Source organism: Salvelinus fontinalis, unplaced genomic scaffold, assembly GCF_029448725.1.
Source record: "Salvelinus fontinalis isolate EN_2023a unplaced genomic scaffold, ASM2944872v1 scaffold_0671, whole genome shotgun sequence".
In the NCBI taxonomy this organism is placed as follows: domain Eukaryota; kingdom Metazoa; phylum Chordata; class Actinopteri; order Salmoniformes; family Salmonidae; genus Salvelinus; species Salvelinus fontinalis.
In genome coordinates, this window is record NW_026600880.1 from 72,705 (window position 1) to 93,915 (window position 21,211).

Here is a 21,211-nt window from a genome sequence, read left to right on the forward strand (position 1 = left end):
GCCTATGTAGTTCCAGTTAATGGAATTAATGCACTTAGTAGCAACATTTTATTACTAAATTTGTTTAAAATCATTTCAACTTGTATTTCCAGTATAACTAGGATGCCTGAACAGTGACATGATCAGCCTGAAAGTCTGAGGGAATTGAATTTGAGGAATTTTGGGGTATAATATTGTAACGTTCGTTCTCCTCCTCGTCTGAGGAGGAGCAAGGATTGGACCAATATGCAGCGAGGTATGAAGACATAATGATTTATTTAATCGAAGACGAAAAAACACTTGAACAAACTACAAAACAATAAACAACGTAAACAGACCTGAACTTGAGAACATATAACAATGAACGCACGAACAGGAAAGAACGCACGAAACGAAACCGTATCGTGTGGGGCAAACAAACAGACTGTGGAAGGCCTGGCCACTTTAGTGTAAGAGGGAGAGAGAGAGAGAGAGAGAGCATCATTACCTCGATGAAGGGAGCATTCCTCTTGGAACGACACGACCGAGGACCTGTAGGATGGCCGACCTTTCCCCCCCCCCCTTTCCGCTTTTTCAAACCCACCTTTTCCAAAGTGACGCACCTCTATAGCCAAGAGAACACAGCAGGGTTAGATTATGGTATTAGACCAATGATGTACTGTAACCAGTGAACACAGAAGTGTTAGATTATGGTTTTAGACCAATGATCTACTGTAACCAGTGAACACAGCAGGGTTAGATTATGGTATTAGACCAATGATGTACTGTAACCAGTGAACACAGCAGGGTTAGATTATGGTATTAGACCAATGATGTACTGTAACCAGTGAACACAGAAGGGTTAGATTATGGTTTTAGACCAATGATGTACTGTAACCAGTGAACTCGAATCTACACTTGCACACTAGCACTTGTGTACTTCGTAAAGTTGATTTCATGATGTCGAGGATGATGTGCTCCTAATGGTGCTTAATGCCTGTTTTGTAATTCTAATTCTAATAGTAACCAATTGGAGATCAAAAGATTGAGAGGTGAGCTGACTGTCATTATACAGAAGATATAGACTTTCATGTCCCTTTCACATTAAATTACACACATGCAGTCAGGCTACAAATAGCATAGTTCTAGCTTTTGGTTTATCCCCTAGACTAGCAACATTGGGTATATGCTACAAATAGCATAATTATAGCATTTGGATTATCTCCTAGACTATCAGGATGTTGGTTAGCTTTAGGCTGTGTATGACAACCAATGATGTATATAAACCTTGGATTGCTGATGCTATGTATTGTCCAATGAAAGGCTTTGAAGCCACCGATCATCCATATTGGCTCTCCCCAGAAGAATAAATCCAACATAAACTGAGTGTACAAAACATTAAGAACACCTGCTCTTTCCATGACATATAGACTGACCAGGTGAATCCAGGTGAAAGCTATGATCAATTATTGATGTGACTTGTTAAATCCACTTCAATAAATGTAGATGAAAGGGAGGAGACAGGATAAGACTGATTTTCAACCCTTGAGGCAACTGAGGCATGAATTGTGTATACAATGCATTCCACTTTTTGTTATGTTACTGCCTTATTCTAAAATGTATTAAATCGGTTTTCCCCCTCATCAATCTACAAACAAAACTCCATAATGACAAAGCAAAAACAGGTTTTTAGACAATATTTTAGCAAATTGATCAAATAAAAAAAACTTAAATATTACATTTACATACTGTTGAAGTCGGAAGTTTACATACACCTTAGCCAAATACATTTAAACTCAGTTTTTCACAATTCCTGACATTTAATCCTAATAAAAATTCCCCGTCTTAGGTCAGTTAGGATCACCACTTTATTTTAAGAATGTGAAATGTCAGGATAATAGTAGAGAGAATGATTTATTTCAGATTTTATTTCTTTCATCACATGAAAGAAATAAAAGTGGCTCAGAAGTTTACATACACTCAATTAGTATTTGGTAGCATTGCCTTTAAATTGTTTAACTTCGGTCAAACATTTCGGGTAGCCTTCCACAAGCTTCCCACAATAAGTTGGGTGAATTTTGGCCCATTCCTCCTGACAGAGCTGGTGTAACTGAGTCAGGTTTGTAGGCCTCCTTGCTCGCACATGCTTTTTGCAGTTCTGCCCACAGATTTTCTATAGGATTGAGGTCAGAGCTTTATGATGGCCACTCCAATACCTTGAGTTTGTTGTACTTAAGCCATTTTGCCGCAACTTTGGAAGTATGCTTGGGGTCATTATCCATTTGGAAGACCCATTTGCAACCAAGCTTTAACTTCCTGACTGATGTCTTGAGATGTTGCTTCAATATATCCACATCATTTTCCTGCCTCATGATGCCATCTATTTTGTGAAGTCCAGTCCCTCTTACAGCAAAGCACCCCCACAACATGATGCTGCCACCCCCGTGCTTCACGGTTGGGAGGGTGTTCTTCGGCTTGCAAGCGTCCCCCTTTTTCCTCCAAACAGAACGCTGGTCATTATGGCCAAACAGTTCTATTTTTGTTTCATCAGACCAGAGGACATTTCTCCAAAAAGTACGATCGTTGTCCCCATGTGCAGTTGCAAACCGTAGTCTGGCTTTTTATGGCGGTTTTGGAGCAGTGGCTTCTTCCTTGCTATGCAGCCTTTCAGGTTATGTCGACATAGGACTTGTTTTACTGTGGAAATAGATACTTTTGTACCTGTTTCCTCCAGCATCTTCACAAGGTCCTTTGCTGTTGTTCTGGGATCGATCTGCACTTTTCGCACCAAAGGACGTTCTTCTCTAGGAGACAGAACGCGTCTCCTTCCTGAGCGGTATGGCGGCTGCGTGGTCCCATGGTGTTTATACTTGCGTACTATTGTTTGTACAGATGAACGTGGTACCTTCAGGCGTTTGGAAATTGCTCCCAAGGATGAACCAGACTTGTGGGGGTCTACAATTTTTTCCTGAGGTCTTGGCTGATTTCTTTTGATTTTCCCATGATGTCAAGCAAAGAGGCACTGAGTTTGAAGGTAGGCCTTGAAATACATCCACAGATACACCTCAAATTTACTCAAATTATGTAAATTAGTCTATCAGAAGCTTCTAAAGCCATGACATAATTTCCTGGAATTTTCTGAGCTGTTTAAAGGCACAGTCAACTTAATGTATGTAAACTTCTGACCCACTGGAATTGTGATACAGTGAATTATAAGTGAAATAATCTGTCTGTTAACAATTGTTGTAAAAATGACTTGTGTCATGCACAAAGTAGATGTCCTATCCGACTTGCCAAAACTATAGTTTGTTAACAAGTCATTTGTGGAGTGGTTGAAAAACGAGTTTTAATGACTCCAACCTAAGTGTATGTACACTTCCGACTTCAACTGTAAATATTCAGACCGTTTACTCAGTACTTTGTGGAAGCACCTTTGGCAGCAATTACAGCCTTGAGTCTTCTTGGGTATGATGGTACAAGCTTGGCACATCTGTATTTGAGGAGTTTCTCCCATTGTTCTCTGCAGATCCTCTCAAGCTCTGTCAGGTTGGATGGGGAGCGTCGCTGCACAGCTATTTTCAGGTCTCGCCAGAGATGTTCGATCGGGTTCAGGTCTAGGCTCTGGCAGGGCCACTCAAGGACATTCAGAGACTTGTCCCGAAGCCACTCATGCGTTGTCTTGGCTGTGTGCTTAGGGTTGTTGTCCTGTTGGAAAGTAAACCTTCGCCCCAGTCTGAGGTCCCAAGCGCTTTGGAGCAGGTTTTCATCAAGGATCTCTCTGTACTTTGCTCCGTTCATCTTCCCCCAATCCTGACTAGTCTCCCAGTCCCTGCCACTGAAAAACGTCCCCACATCATGATGCTGCCACCACCATGCTTCACCGTAGGGATGGTGCCAAGTTTCCTCCAGAAGTGACGCTTGGCATTCAGGCCAAAGAGTTCAATCTTGGTTTCTTGTTTCTCATGGTCTGAGAGTCCTTTAACTCAATTAGCAGGGAAGCTAACCGGCGGACAGACACAGACAAGACAACTTATTAGGAGTGTCTGGAGAGCAGTGTGCATGGTGAGGAGAGGAGGAAAAAGAACAACAGAAGAGAGAAAAGGAGATCAGAGTAAAGTCTGAAATTATTTGTATTAATCTCTGGGACAAATTGGTGGCTCAGTGCATGACGTTCTCCAGATCTGCTCTGTGACATCGCTGAGATCACACCCCTGCTACTTCTGCTGCTGCTCTGTGGCATCGCTGAGGAGCTCACACCCCTGCTACTATTGCTGCTGCTCTGTGGCATCGCTGAGGAGCTCACACCCCTGCTACTATTGCTGCTGCTCTGTGGCATCGCTGAGGAGCTCACACCCCTGCTACTATTGCTGCTGCTCTGTGGCATCGCTGAGGAGCACACACCCCTGCTACTATTGCTGCTGCTCTGTGGCATCGCTGAGGAGCTCACAACCCTGCTACTTCTGCTGCTGCTCTGTGGCATCGCTGAGGAACTCACACCCCTGCTACTACTGCTGCTGCTCTGTGGCATCGCTGAGGAACTCACACCCCTGCTACTAGATTGTTTCTAATTCTGCACTGAAACTCAGTGCGGGACATGCGCTGGGGGCCAATCACCAGTCAGTACTGGGGGCAAAGGTAGTGTTTAGGGCCAGTGAACAGGCAGCGCTGGGGCTCAGAGATGCTGTCTCCATTCACTGGTGTTTGTGCCTTGAAAATAAAAAAAGTAGAGGGCTATTTAGTACACATATCCAAAACATTAATGAACATCAAATATCATTAACCGAGACTACAATAGACTATATAATGTTACAAACGTTTGAGTAGAGTAGGCCTGGCCTAGGTACTCAACTCTGCTCAAATGTTTACAACATTTTGACTAGCTGGACCTTGCTACCAAACTTTAACTTTGGTGTTACCAATGTAGCAAGCTTATGATTTACTTTCTATGACTAAATTATGTTTGTTCAAAAGTTGTAAAGATCTTTAGTTTAGTTGGTTGGCTTGTTTTTCCTGCACGCGTATGCTGCTAGGCTAGTTAGCCACTAGCCATCCAAGTAGCTAGCGCTAACTGGCTAGCTATTATTAGCAAAACATGGCTACTCTTTTCATTTATGGCTGTAATGACAGGCTACATTTGAGGAGCAATTATGCGCGAATGTTCGCGTGTGCACACGTGCATGCACGTAAGCGGTGGTCAAAAGTTTTGTACCACCAAAACCACCAGTGGGTAACTTTGAAACCCACTGGGACACATGATAGTGGCAACAAATAGCGTTGGGTTGGATATAGTAATGGCAGTCTACAGTATTTCTTACAATGTTCTATTTTGACTAGAATTGTGTTGGTCGTTGTTAACAGGTGCAGCTTTTAGGCTATTCCAGTTCAAAATAGTTTCGCAAAATACTTTACCCCCCAATAGGTCTGTGTACTGGCTGGCGCTGCCCATGCTAACACGACCATGCTAACATATTGTTGATGATCGCAAAGAAACTTGGGAGCAGTGAAAAAATGTAAGAATAAGTAAATAGACACGTGTGAAGAAACATTTATAAAACAATATATGAATAATTCAATACAGAAATGCCCATTACTGTACATTAATTCATTGTTAATTTTTTTTGCATGTAGGCCTACTGTAGTTTGTGTATTTACTTATAATTTAATATGTATCATATGTGTCTTCGTGGAACCAAGCTCGTCTATCTATGCATTGAAAGTTCCGTTACATGTAATAAAATATTTTCATCATGGCTACATTATTTTGCAATGTTTTACCACAGATAGAACAATGAGAACATGTTCGGTTTCACTGTGCAGCTGGTGGCGCCCTGGACAGGAGGTGGAGATAGAAGCACAAACAGATAGAACCAAACGTGTGCGCGAGGGAGTTCCCCCAAACCACACCCCGTGCACGTGGCTGGAGAAAGGGGTGGAGCGAACCTCTTTGTTATTACGGTACTTATTCCGCTGTTGAGAACAGAAATGTCTACCTCTATCTAAACCGGTAACTCGAACTTGGAACCGGCTTTCGCGTTCGGCTAGGACATAGCCAGGATAAACGGTCAAATATATTGCTCTTGTAAGTAGCAGTAGTTTCAATTTTGAACATATTGAGTCGTGAATTATGAACGCATAGATAGACGTCTATGAACGTTTACGAATAACAACCACAGTATTTTGACTCTGTGTAATGTCTGATTTCTGAGCGTATCCAGTCTGCTACTCATATGGCTCATAGGCCATGGCTTTAACGTTTTATTTTTTTAGATAGTAAATTAATGGTAACTTTTTCAATGTGAATATTATCGTATTATTAATCTTGTGTTCTTGTCGTGTTTGTTATCAGTTGCAAACAGAGACATCATCCTCGACCATTTCTGTGTCTGTCTCCCATTGAAGATGTTTTCCACGGCCACAATAAACTTTGTGGAGGAGATAGGTGATAATGATGGCAGCTTGATCCCTGTGTCCAGTCTGATTGAGTCAGACAAACTGGTCCCTCTCTCACTGGTTGTGAAACGCAATCGTTTTTGGATTTGGCAGAAACCCAAGGACCTGCCCACTGATTTTACCCTCAGTGATGTGCTGACTGGAGACACACCCTTAACCCCAGGTAAACACAAGAGCAGCCCCTCAGTTGAAATGATAGGCTGCACACCTGTACTCGCTACCTGTTTGTTTTGCAGGTATAGGCTCCTCTCTCCCTCAGTGTGATACTGTGTGAATGTGTTCCTTGTGAAAGATCTGACTGTTGATTCTGTTATCCATGCTACTGGAAAGATTATGAAGAGGATCCTATCATGATACATAATGATACATACAGTGACTTCAGAAAGTATTCACACCCCCTGACTTTTTCAACATTTTGTTGTGTTACAGCCGGAATTTAAAATGGATTACATGTAGATTTTTTTTGTCAATGGCCTAAACACATACCCCATAATGTCAAAGTGGAATTATGTTTATCTGTTAGGTCCCTCAGTCGAGTAGTGAATTTCAAACAGATTCAACCACAAAGACCAGGGAGGTTTTGCACCTATTGGTAGATGGGTAAAAAAAAAAGCAGTCATTGAATATCCCTTTGAGCATGGTGAAGTTATTCATTACACTTTGGATGGTGTATCAATACACCCAGTTGCTACAGAGATACAGGTGTCCTTCCTAACTCAGTTGCCAGAGAGGAAGAAAACTGCTCAGTGATTTCACCATGAGGCCAATGATGACTTTAAAACAGTTACAGAGTTTAATGGCTGTGACAGGAGATAACTGAGGATGGTTCAACAACATTGTAGTTACTCCACAATACTAACCTAAATGGCAGAGTGATAAGAAGGATGCGTGGACAGAATATGCATCTTGTTTGCAACAAGGCACTAAAGTAATACTGCAACAAAATGTACAGCAATTCACTTTTTGTCCTGAATACAAAGTGTTATGTTTGGGGCAAATCCAATCCAACACATTACTGAATACCACTCTCTATATTTTCCAGCATAGTGGTGGCTGCATCATGTAATGGGTATGTTTGTAATTGTTAAGGACTGGGGAGCTTTTCAGGATAAAAATACACGGAATGGAGCTAATACACAGGCAGATTCACCATTTAGCAGGACACTAACCTAAAACACAACGCCAGATATACATTGGAGTTGCTTACCAAGAAGACAGTGAATGTTACCGAGTGGCCGAGTTACAGTTTTAACTTAAATCTACTTGAAAATCTATGATCAAAAACCAATTTGACAGAGCTGCAAGAATTTTGAAAAACATTTTTCCTTGCCTCTCCTACAGTTGTGGTCAAGACTGATTTCCTAAAGTACCAAGGGACATTTGGTGACAACAAATCAGGAAACTTTGAGTCAAATGTAGTTGCTGTAAACCTTAAAGTGGAGGGGAAAGACACATCTAAGCTGCAGTCGTCCTTCGGCAGCCTGAAGAAAGAGGAGGTGGATGTACAGAAGTTGCTGCGCGACTCCAAAGACAAGTGAGTTCCTTTCTCTCTAATATCTACCAACAGTAACCCCAGGTTACACTCAGTTCACCTGTACATACAGTAACCCCAGGTTACACTCAGTTCACCTGTACATACAGTAACCCCAGGTTACACTCAGTTCACCTGTACATACAGTAACCCCAGGAAAGTATTCAGGCCCATTGACTTTTTCAAAAAAAAAATGAACGTTACAGCCTTATTCAAAAATTGATTAAATTGTTTTTTTTTTCTCTCATCAATCTACAAACAATAACCCATATTGACAAAGCAAAAACAGGTTTTTAGTTTTGTTTGCTAATAAAAATAAAAAAACACTGAAATATTACATTTACATAAGTATTCTGACCCTTTACTCAGTACTTTGTTGAAGCACGTTTGGCAAGGATTACAGCCTAGAGTCTTGGGTATGATGCTACAACCAAGATTTAACTCTTTGGTCTGAATGCCAAGCGTCACGTTTGGAATAAACCAGGTACCATCCCTACAGTGAAGCATGATGCCGCCACCTCCATGCTGTGGGGATGTTTTTCAGTGGCAGGGACTGGGAAACTAGTCGGGATCGAGGGAAAGATGAACGGAGCAAAGTCCAGAGAGATCCTTGATGGAAACCTGCTCTAGAGCACTCAGGACCTCAGACTGGGGCGAAGGTTCACAATCCAACAGGACAACAACCCTAAGCACACTGCCAAGACAACGCAGATGTGGCTTCGGGACAAGTCTCTGAATGTCCTTGAGTGGCCCAGCCAGAGCCCGGACTTGAACCCGATCGAACATCTCTGGAGAGACCTGAAAATAGCTGTGTAGCGACGCTCCCCATCCAACCTGACAGAGCTTGAGAGGATCCGCAGAGAAGAATGGGAGAAACTCTACAAATACAGATGTGCCAGGCTTGTAGCGTCATACCCAAGAAGACTCTAGGCTGTAATCGCTGCCAAAAGTGCTTCAACAAAGTTTTTTTTTTTTTAAAGTTTTTTTTATATTTTATTTCACCTTTATTTAACCAGGTAGGCTAGTTGAGAACAAGTTCTCATTTGCAACTGCGACCTGGCCAAGATAAAGCATAGCAGTGTGAACAGACAACAACACAGAGTTACACATGGAGTAAACAATGGAGTAAACAATGGAGTAAACAATAAACAAGTCAAGTACTGATTAAAGTACTGAGTAAAGGGTCTGAATACTTCTATAAATGTGATTTTTTTTTTCAGTTTTTAATGTTTTATAAATTTGCTATTTAAAAAAACAACTGTTTTTGCTTTGTCATTATGGGGTGTTATGTGTAGATTTACGAGGGGGGGAAACAATTTAATACATTTTAGAACAAGGCTGTAACGTAACGAAATGTGGAAAAAGTCAAGGGTTCTGAATACTTTCCGAATGCACTGTATATCACGGCAACTTTCCTCATGATCAATGTTTCTTCTTTGCTAACTGTATGCACTGACCGTATTCTAACTGCCCATATGGGCTGACTGTATTATAACTACCCAACACCATAAGGGCTGACTGTATTCTAACTACCCAACACCATATGGGCTGACTGTATTCTAACTACCCATATGGGTTGACTGTATTCTAACTACCCAACACCATATGGGCTGACTGTATTCTAACTGCCCAACACCATATGGGCTGACTGTATTCTAACTACCCAACACCATATGGGCTGACTGTATTATAACTGCCCAACACCATATGGGCTGACTGTATTCTAACTACCCAGCACCACATGGGCTGACTGTATTCTAACTACCCAACACCATATGGGTTTACTGTATTCTGACTGCCCATATGGGCTGACTGTATTCTAACTACCCAGCACCACATGGGCTGACTGTATTCTAACTACCTAGCACCACATGGGCTGACTGTATTCTAACTACCCAACACCATATGGGCTGACTGTATTCTAACTACCCAACACCATATGGGCTGACTGTATTCTAACTGCCCATATGGGCTGACTGTATTCTAACTGCCCAACACCATATGGGCTGACTGTAATCTACCTACCCAACACCATATGGGCTGACTGTAATCTACCTACCCAACACCATATGGGTTGACTGTATTCTGACTGCCCAACACCATATGGGCTGACTGTATTCTAACTGCCCAACACCATATGGGCTGACTGTATTCTAACTGCCCATATGGGCTGACTGTATTCTAACTACACAACACCATATGGGCTGACTGTATTCTAACTGCCCAACACCATATGGGCTGACTGTATTCTGACTGCCCATATGGGCTGACTGTATTCTGACTGCCCAACACCATATGGGCTGACTGTATTCTAACTGCCCATATGGGCTGACTGTATTATAACTACCCAACACCATAAGGGCTGACTGTATTCTAACTACCCAACACCATATGGGCTGACTGTATTCTAACTACCCATATGGGTTGACTGTATTCTAACTACCCAACACCATATGGTCTGACTGTATTCTAACTGCCCATATGGGCTGACTGTATTATAACTACCCAACACCATAAGGGCTGACTGTATTCTAACTACCCAACACCATATGGGCTGACTGTATTCTAACTACCCAACACCATAAGGGCTGACTGTATTCTAACTACCCAACACCATATGGGCTGACTGTATTCTAACTGCCCAACACCATATGGGCTGACTGTATTCTAACTACCCAACACCATAAGGGCTGACTGTATTATAACTGCCCAACACCATATGGGCTGACTGTATTCTAACTACCCAGCACCACATGGGCTGACTGTATTCTAACTACCCAACACCATATGGGTTTACTGTATTCTGACTGCCCATATGGGCTGACTGTATTCTAACTACCCAGCACCACATGGGCTGACTGTATTCTAACTACCTAGCACCACATGGGCTGACTGTATTCTAACTACCCAACACCATATGGGCTGACTGTATTCTAACTGCCCATATGGGCTGACTGTATTCTAACTGCCCAACACCATATGGGCTGACTGTAATCTACCTACCCAACACCATATGGGCTGACTGTAATATACCTACCCAACACCATATGGGTTGACTGTATTCTGACTGCCCAACACCATATGGGCTGACTGTATTCTAACTGCCCAACACCATATGGGTTGACTGTATTCTAACTGCCCAACACCATATGGGCTGACTGTATTCTAACTGCCCATATGGGCTGACTGTATTCTAACTGCCCATATGGGCTGACTGTATTCTAACTACACAACACCATATGGGCTGACTGTATTCTAACTGCCCAACACCATATGGGCTGACTGTATTCTAACTGCCCAACACCATATGGGCTGACTGTATTCTGACTGCCCATATGGGCTGACTGTATTCTGACTGCCCAACACCATATGGGCTGACTGTATTCTAACTGCCCAACACCATATGGGCTGACTGTATTCTGACTGCCCATATGGGCTGACTGTATTCTGACTGCCCAACACCATATGGGCTGACTGTATTCTGACTGCCCAACACCATATGGGCTGACTGTATTCTAACTACCCAACACCATAAGGGCTGACTGTATTCTAACTACCCAACACCATATGGGCTGACTGTATTCTAACTGCCCAACACCATATGGGCTGACTGTATTCTAACTACCCAACACCATAAGGGCTGACTGTATTATAACTGCCCAACACCATAAGGGCTGACTGTATTATAACTGCCCAACACCATATGGGCTGACTGTATTCTAACTACCCAGCACCACATGGGCTGACTGTATTCTAACTACCCAACACCATATGGGTTTACTGTATTCTGACTGCCCATATGGGCTGACTGTATTCTAACTACCCAGCACCACATGGGCTGACTGTATTCTAACTACCCAGCACCACATGGGCTGACTGTATTCTAACTACCCAACACCATATGGGCTGACTGTATTCTAACTACCCAACACCATATGGGCTGACTGTATTCTAACTGCCCATATGGGCTGACTGTATTCTAACTACCCAACACCATATGGGCTGACTGTATTCTGACTGCCCAACACCACATGGGCTGACTGTATTCTGACTACCCAACACCATATGGGCTGACTGTATTCTGACTGCCCAACACCACATGGGCTGACTGTATTCTGACTACCCAACACCATATGGGCTGACTGTATTCTGACTACCCAACACCATATGGGCTGACTGTATTCTGACTGCCCAACACCACATGGGCTGACTGTATTCTAACTACCCAACACCATATGGGTTTACTGTATTCTGACTGCCCATATGGGCTGACTGTATTCTGACTGCCCAACACCATATGTATGCTATAATTAAAAAAGAAAAATAGATTTATAATACCAGTAAATGTATTAATGAAGCTGAACACAGCTTTATGCTTAGCCTGGAGAAATCCAGTCTGTCTGTGCTAACATTCCACTCCTTGCCACTGCTTGTCATGTTTGGCACAATGAGGAGGGGAATGTTGGCACGAACAGACTGGATCTCTCCAAGCTACTTTATAATCATCCAAGAAACATAACTTTGAATCATCGTTGACCTCATCAAAGGACAACTCTCTGGTTTGTCTCTCCTGTAGGCTTTTGGACATGTCCCACTGTCTGATCCAGCAGACCCGTGAGAAGACCAGGGAGGTGTTTGCGGTGGTGAAGGAGAGGATTGTGACGACCCAGCCGTGTTCAGTCATAGAGGAGGTCCAGCAGGGGGGGCAGATAGGGGAGCTGCTGACCTTCTGTGGGCCCAAGAGCACCCAGGTAGATGGAGACAGATGAAGAGAGTTGTATGATTTATAAAAACATTTTTTTTTTACATTTTAATTGAACATTTATTTAACTATTGTTAGGCTTGGATATTGTATATTACTAGTGTTGAAGTTAACCCTGTATAGATGAATGTTTAAGCAGGGAAATTAGGGAAGAGGTTGCCTCCAAGGGCAACAGGCTGGATTGGACCTATGACAACAGATAGCAGATAGGCCTATGTGTGCTGGATGCTGCAGCATTACTGCTGGACCAGCAAGGCCACAGATGAATGATGTTTAATGTATGTGGAGTGAAATGAGTAGTGAAGCGTGGATAGACTACTACAGTATATCAGTCATATGAATGGCTGATCAGGATTTATTAACACTACCTTGTCATGTTAGGCTCTTACTCTATATCCCAATTATCCCTCATGTGCACTTGTTCACTTCCCTTGACTGGTTTGAAAGAAAATGACTCAAGTAAAAGTGAAAGTCACCCAGTAAAATAGTACTTGAGTAAAAGTCTGAAATTATTTGGTTTTAAATATACTTAAGTATCAAAGTAAATGTAATTGCTAAAATATACTTAAGAAGTAAAAGTATAAATCATTTAAAATTCCTTATATTAAGCAAACCAGATGGTTCCATTTTCATGTTTTATTTAATTTATGGATAGCCAGGGGCACACTGCAACACTCAGAAATAATTTACAAATGAAGCATTTGTGTTTAGTGAGTCCGTCAGACCAGAGGCAGTAGGATGACCAGGGACGATCTCTGTTTAGTGAGTCCGTCAGACCAGAGGCAGTAGGATGACCAGGGACAATCTCTGTTTAGTGAGTCCGTTAGATCAGAGGCAGTAGGATGACCAGGGATGATCTCTTGATAAATGTGTGAATTGGACCATTCAAAATGTAGCGAGTACTTTTGAGTGTCGGGAAAATGTATGGAGTAAAAAGTACATTATTTTCTTTAGGAATGTAGTGAAGTAAAAGTTTGCAAAATATGAATAGTAAAGTACAGATACCCCCCAAAACGACTTAAGTAGTACTTTACACCGCTGTCCACAGGTGTCTGTGAAGGAGAACAGCAGTCTGCACAAAGACAGCAACGTGTCTCTGGAGATTCCTGCCCATACCGTCATCGCTTACTCCATTATAGAGCTGCAGATCAAACTCAATGGACACTATGGTGAGGGAGCCTTTATTTTCCAGTTTCTCCGGTGAAAACAAATGTTTTAAACTGTAGTGGGAATGAAAAACCCTCACCTGGACCCATAATCAGACTATGTAAGTTGTATATTACAGATACTTATTAAGTACATGGTCTCTGTTAATGTTCAGCACTGTATGTCCAATGTATTTGAATGTGTGTCTGTATTAATAGGTTCATACTGCTGTCTTGTTTCTCAGAGCTGTGCCTAATGTCCCACACTCTTGTCCTCAGAGCTGTGCCTAATGTCCCACACTCTTGTCCTCAGAGCTGTGCCTAATGTCCTACACTCTTGTCCTCAGAGCTGCGCCTAATGTCCCACACTCTTGTCCTCAGGACTGCCTAATGTCCCACACTCTTGTCCTCAGAGCTGTGCCTAATGTCCCACACTCTTGTCCTCAGAGCTGCGCCTAACGTCCCACACTCTTGTCCTCAGAGCTGTGCCTAATGTCCCACACTCTTGTCCTCAGAGCTGCGCCTAATGTCCCACACTCTTGTCCTCAGAGCTGCGCCTAATGTCCCACACTCTTGTCCTCAGAGCTGTGCCTAATGTCCTACACTCTTGTCCTCAGAGCTGTGCCTAATGTCCGACACTCTTGGGGGGTTTGAGGTGGATGGGCCCGTTAAGAAGAGCTTAGTGGGGGTGTCTGGCGCTCACGACGACACCCCAAAGAAGAGCTGCTTTCAGAGAGGTAATGAGACTAATGGAAGTTCCCCTCCTTTAGTAGGCCCACGTACCAATTTAAATTGTTATTATTATTATCATTAGATTTCTGGCAGGGGAACTCAGTCGGGGTCTCAACTTACTGTTGAGAGTTAGAATAGTAGAATACACAAGGTGCCGTTTCAACATTTGGTTGTGGATCAACAGTTTTTAGATTGCTAAGTTAGTCTAGCCAACTGTCTAAACTTTGGGACATCAGCTGATGTCACAAAGTGCTGTACAGAAACCCAGCCTAAAACCCCAAACAGCAAGCAATGCAGGTGTAGAAGCACCCCCATTGATTTGGTTAGTCACTCTCACTCTGATATCATATTAAAAACTGCAAACATTGTTGTTTAGGGTAAAATCTGACTGCATGTGTGGGAATGGATGTGGGCAGGCAGACCCGCGAGACACTGCGGCCCCTCAGGATGAGTTCATATTTTTTGTGGCCCCAACCCCCATCAAAGTTACCCGTCACTGGTCTAGTGGTAGACTTATACTGAATGTTACATGTTGTTCTTTATGTGAAACTCTTAATGACCCTGTCACACTCAGGTTGTAGAACTGATTTACAACACATTTAACACAATGGTTGCTGTGACACAACTGTTCTTTTTGTGATAAATTGTCTGCACAGAAATGTTTACTCAATCATTGTGCCGTGGCTCCACATTCCACAACACTTGTGTAATTATTTTTGTCCAGATAAGCTTGTGCCAAATGCGTTGTACATACAACATGAGTGTGTACAGGGCCAATGTCTAGCGTATCCTACCGTAGGACCATGAAGGTCCAGAGGTTGTTTGTGTAGGGGTGGCAGGTAGTGGTTAGAGCGTTGGGCCAGTAACCGAAAGGTTGCTAGATCGAATCCTGAGCTGACAAGGTACAAATCTGTCCTTCTGCCCCTGAACAAGGCAGTTAACCCACTGTTCCTAGGTTGTTGTTATAAATAAGAATTTGTTCTTAACTTTCTTGCCTAGATAAATAAATAATTCGGTAATATCAACAAACGAGCTCATAAGGAGGATCATGTATCTTCATGTAAAAGGTTAAAGGATAGCACTGCCTTGGAGAGATCACTATCTTTTCTCTAACAATTCATTTTTAAAAATAAATTCATACATTATTTATGTCCCATTGTGGTTGCAGAATAAATCATACATAGTTTTGTGGTTGTGAAATCTCTGTGATACGGTGGCAGCTGAGTCAAACTTCTGCTAGATGCAAAGTGTCTGTTGTTTGTGTGTTTATAGAACTGGAGAAACTGAGTGGTCATTTCCAGGTGCTGTCAGTCCTGCCAGCAGCCACACGTTCCTCCCTGCTCCAGCTCCTCAAGACAACCATGGAGGACAGAGAGGCAGTCAGTGTGCTGGAGAGTGTGGTGAGTGGGACGTACAGAAACTGGGCCCAAACACACACACAAAGTCCTACAGTTAGACACACTTTATTATGAGCGGATTACTGGACATGAATCATCAGCTTTCTGAAAATGCTGAACATACTAACTTCACATTACGTTCGGTCTCATCATTATAGTCTACCATAGTATCCTAAATATCTTGTCTCTAACCTTCAAAATGCTGAACATACTAACTTCTCATCACATCATTATAGTCTACCATAGTATCCTAAATATCTTGTCTCTAACCTTCACTCTTGTGTTACCATACGAGTCATTTACCAGACACTCTTATCCAGAGAGACTGTCAGTACATTCAACTAAGTTTAGCAGGAAAAAACAAACCACACCTCACCTATTCTTTCTAAAAATGTCTCTTCTTCTCACAGCTGGACCAGATGTGCACAGGTAAGATAGCTGACCTGGGTGAGGTTAAGGAAGCGTCTCAGATGCAGACAGTCCAGGCCATACTGGACCTTCTAGAGCATTCCGACTCCAGCCCGACACCCTCCCTCCTCAGTGACTCCAGCCCGACACCCTCCCTCCTCAGTGACTCCAGCCCGACACCCTCCCTCCTCAGTGACTCCAGCCAGACACCCTCCCTCCTCAGTGCCACTCATCCCATTATCAGTGCCATGGATGGTGAGACACTGAGCAGTGAATATTAGTTGACTAGTTGAATATTAAGTGCCAGTTCAGTATCACAACAGTCTCTAGCAGTTGCATTTATCAGGAAAACTGAACATTTTATTTTCTCAGTCCCCACAATGCCCTGAAAACCACTTCCTGTTTTACACCATCTGTGAATCTTTATTTCTCAGGAATGACAGATGAGGGTCTCTCTGTGTTGGGATCGTGTTGCAGTCCTCCAGTCTTACAGGCCCTGCAGATCCTGGTGCGTTCACACTTCCCCTTTTGTTACACTTAGCCTGGTTTAAAAAGTCTGATTTACTTCTTCAGAAATATAGTTCTGTGTGACCTGTTCACTACTTGGCTAAGCTAAATAAAGGTTCAATTGATCCAATAGTTGTTTGGAATAGATTAAGGGCGGCAGGTAGCCTTGCAGTTAAAGCGTTGGGCCAGTAACCCCACTCCCTGTGGGTGCCGGGATATGCAACAAACACCTTTCCATTACACACTGTGTAACAGGACAAATATAAACACCCCCAAATTATTATTACAATACTTCATTCTCCATTTTGAAATTGTCATTGCATCTTACAGACATGACATCGCAGTATATAATCATATTCCTGTGCTGCTTATCCTCCAGGTGCAGCATGTGGCAGCAGGGAGTGGGGAGACCCTCTCTCTGAGAGATGCAGGTCTGGCTGTTCTGACTGAGGAGGTGGTGTTTGGGAGGACAGAGAGTCTCTTTAGTCACTCTAAAGTTACACTGAAGAGAGAAGAGGACACACTGAGGACAGAGATGAAAGACCAGCCTGGATACCTTCCTCTAGTCATGAGTATCACTGTGAAAGGCCTGGCCTCTTTAGTGTAAGGAGAGAGACTGAGTAAGAGAAGGAGGAGCGGTTTCCTTCCTTTCCGGCAACTGAGTTAGGAAGGGCGCCTGTATCTTTGTAGCGACTGGGTGTATTGACTTTGGATTATACATCATCCAAAGTGTAATGAATAACTTCACCATGCTCAAAGGGATATTCAATGTCTGCTTTTTTTACCCATCTACCAATAGGTGCCCTTCTTTGCGAACCATTGGAAAACCTCCTTGGTCTTTGTTGAACCTGTGCTTGAAATTCACTGCTCGACTGAGGGACCTTACAGTTAACTGTATGTGTGGGGTAGTTATTCAAAAATCATATTAAACACTTATTGCACACAGTCCATGCAACTTGTGATTTTACTCCTGATCTTTAGGCTTGCCATAACCAGGTTTTCATTTTTAATTCCTTTGTAAACCTTTCGAAAAACAATTCCACTGTGACATTATGGGGTATTGTATGTAGATCAGTGACTTAAAATCAGGTTGTAACAAAATGTGAGAAAAGTCAAGGGGTGTGAAGACTTTCTGAAGGCACTATTACCGGATGACGTTGTCATGGCCAATAGGAGTGATATAACCTTACAGGATCAGTATTAAGACTACATCCAAGAACTGTTGAGTGTTTTCCAAGGCGCGTTATAGAGTAGTGCACTGGACAGCTGACAATGATCCCTTTAAAGGCATGTTTTTGTTTGTGGAGATTTGCATTCACGGCAAAAGGTGCATCAAGCGTAAAATTACCTTTTAAAAGTCACGTTATTATAGAGCAGTGCATTACACGTATCTTGAATCCTGGCCTAAAACTACTCTTCAGAATTGGGAGCATTAAGGGATTTATTCAATCCGTATCGCAAAAGTTCAGCGTTCCAGGTGTTAAATTTAAAGGCAGTCTGTATCACTCTTCAGTGATACAGACTGAATAGTTCTTTGTTTACCCTTTTCCATGGATCTTTTCTCCTGCATGGCAAGTTACAAGGACGGTCCTCATTTCATTCTGCTCTTTTTCTGTCAGGATACTAAAACTTTACACCATTTTTATTATACTGATGTTTCTCCATCTACAACAGCTGGAGAACATACAGACATCCAGGTACTTTCCTTTCCTGGAGTTGTAGGCAAACCTCCTGGAAAACGCTGCCCACCGCTGCTCACTGGAGTTGTAGGCAAACCTCCTGGAAAACACTGCCCACCGCTGCTCACTGGAGTTGTAGGCAAACCTCCTGGACAACGCTGCCCACCGCTGCTCACTGGAGTTGTAGGCAAACCTCCTGGACAACGCTGCCCACCGCTGCTCACTGGAGTTGTAGGCAAACCTCCTGGAAAACGCTGCCCACTGCTGCTCACGCTCCCAAGGTCGAAACGTTAGAAAATCACCTGGGAGCATGAGCAGCAGTGTGAGGATTTTCCTTTCCATTTTACTGGTGTAAAAATGGCAATGATTGGACAGTTGGTCGACTCTACTGGCTTTAGAAAAGTAAAGAGTAGTTTGGAGGAAAACGGGGGGTCTGGTAACATGGTACTGTATGGACTAAACATCAGTTATGAGGCTTTTCAGGGAAAATGGCCCCCAGCAAAGCTACGCTGAACAAAAATATAAACAATATTTTGTATATAATAAAGTATATTTATATAAAATATAAACAACAAAAAAGATTTTACCGAGTTAGTTCATATAAGGAAATCGTTCAATTTAAATAAATTCATTAGGACCTAATCTATGAATTTCACGACTGGGAATACAGATATGCATCTGTTGGTCACAGATACCTTTAAAAGTAGAGTTGATCAGGCTGTTGATTGTGGAATGTTGTCCCACTTCTCTTCAATGGCTGTGTGAAGTTGCTGGAAAATTGGCGGGAACTGGAACACACCGTCTTACACGTTGACCCAGAGCATTCCAAACATGCTCAATGGGTGACATGTCTGGTGAGTATGCAGGCCATGGAAGAACTGGGACATTTTCAGCTTCCAGGAATTGTGTACAGATCCTTGGGATATGGGGCCATGCATTATCATGCTGAAACAAGAGGTGATTGCGGCAGATGAATGGCACAACAATGGGCCTCAGGATCTCGTCACCGCATCTCTGTGCATTCAAATTGCCATCGATAAAATGCAATTGTGTTAGTTGTCTGTATCATATGCCTGCCCATACCATAACCCCACCACCACCAATCGGCCACTCTGTATACAACGTTGACATGAGCAAACCGCTCACCCGCACAAAGCCATACACGCTGTCTGCCATCTGCCCGGTACAGTTGAAACCGGGATTCATCCGTGAAGAGCACACTTCTCCAGTGTCCCAGTGGCCATAGAAGATGAGTATTTGCCCACTGAAGTCCGTCACGACGCCAAACTGCAGTGAGATTAAGTCTGGTGAGGATGACGAGCACGCAGATGAGCTTCCTCGAGACGGTTTCTGACAGTTTGTGCAGAAATTATTCAGTTGTGCAAACCTAGTTTCATCAGCTGTTCGGGTGGCTGGTCTCAGACGATCCCGCAGGTGAAGACGCCGGATGTGTAGGTGCTGGGATGGCGTGGTTACACGTGGTCCGCAGTTGTGAGGCCGGTTGAACGTACTGCCAAATTCTCTAAAACGACTTTGAAAGCAGCTTATGGTGGAGAAATAAACATTGAATTATCTGGCGAAAGCGCTGGTGGACATTCCTGCAGTCAGCATGCCAATTGCACTCTCCCTCAAAACTTGAACACAAGGTGCACCTGTGTAATGATCATGCTGTTTAATGAGTTTCTTGATATGCCACTCCTGTCAGATGGATGGATTAAATTGGCAAAAGGAGAAATGCTCACGAACAAGGATGTTAACAAATGTGCGCACATAATTTGAGAAACTTTTTGTGCATATGGAACATTTCTGGGATCTTTTATTTCAGCTCATTAAACATGGGACCAACACTTTACATGTTGCGTTTTATAGTTTTGTTCAGTATAGAGATGGTCTTCAGTAAGTATTTCTACCCATCGACTTATTCCATATTTTTTTTTATAGCCTGATGTTTTTCCCCCTCACCCATCTAGACACAAATACCCCGTAATAAAAGTGAAAACATGTTCAAAAATGTGTTCAAATTGACTGAAAATGAAATACAGAAATATCATTTACATAAGTTTTCACACCCGAGTCACTATTTTGTAGAAGCACCTTTGACAGTGATTACAGGTGTAAGTCTAAGCACTTTCCACACATGGATGGTGCAACATTATTTTCTAAATTCTTCAAGCTCTGTCAAATTGGCTGTTAATCATTGCTAGACCACCATTTTCAGGTATTGCCATAGATTTAAGTTCAAACTCTAACTTGGCCACTGTCTTGGTAGGCTTGCCATAAAGGGGTTGAATTCTTATCGACTCAAGACATTTCAGCCTTTAGTTACTTTGTAAAAATAAACAATTCCACTTTGACATTATGGGGTGTTATGTGCAGGCCAGTGATAAAAAATCTAAATGTAAGTCAATAAAACAATTCAGGCTGTAACGACAAAATGTGTGAAAAGTTGAGGATTGTGGATGCTTCCTGAAGGCACTAACTACTGACATTGTGAACTAAGCCAAATGGTTGTTTCCATTGACTAACATGGAGACATTTCTACCTTTGAAATATTCTTTTCTCTTTTTTTAATAAACAAATTTACCCTTCTGTGAAACAAATTAAGTCACATTTTTTACACACTCCGGATATGATAAATATTA

The 21,211-nt window shown here is 42.6% G+C and overlaps 1 protein-coding gene across 2 annotated transcripts; it reads left to right on the forward strand.

The window, feature by feature from the left end:
* Positions 1-5,835: 5,835 nt before the first annotated feature.
* LOC129846965 (gasdermin-E-like) lies at positions 5,836-17,836 on the forward strand. 2 transcript variants are annotated; one of them, XM_055914777.1, is made up of 10 exons: positions 5,836-6,037; positions 6,305-6,571; positions 7,750-7,942; positions 12,516-12,690; positions 13,750-13,870; positions 14,464-14,583; positions 15,851-15,978; positions 16,386-16,638; positions 16,818-16,891; positions 17,270-17,836. In XM_055914777.1, exons 2-10 carry the CDS (start codon positions 6,358-6,360, stop codon positions 17,495-17,497), a joined length of 1,506 nt encoding a protein of 501 aa, XP_055770752.1. In that variant the 5' UTR covers positions 5,836-6,037; positions 6,305-6,357; the 3' UTR covers positions 17,498-17,836. The 2 variants fall into 2 exon arrangements, with proteins under 2 accessions (XP_055770752.1, XP_055770754.1); XM_055914779.1 differs by having other exon boundaries at positions 6,358-6,571.
* Positions 17,837-21,211: the final 3,375 nt, after the last annotated feature.

Coding starts and splice junctions, on each gene's coding strand:
- LOC129846965 (XM_055914777.1), top strand. CDS start 6,358: ATGTTTTCCACGGCCACAATAAACTTTGTGGAGGAGATAGGTGATAAT. Junction 7,943..12,515: donor CTGCGCGACTCCAAAGACAA/GTGAGTTCCTTT, acceptor TCTCTCCTGTAG/GCTTTTGGACATGTCCCACT. Junction 12,691..13,749: donor GTGGGCCCAAGAGCACCCAG/GTAGATGGAGAC, acceptor CGCTGTCCACAG/GTGTCTGTGAAGGAGAACAG.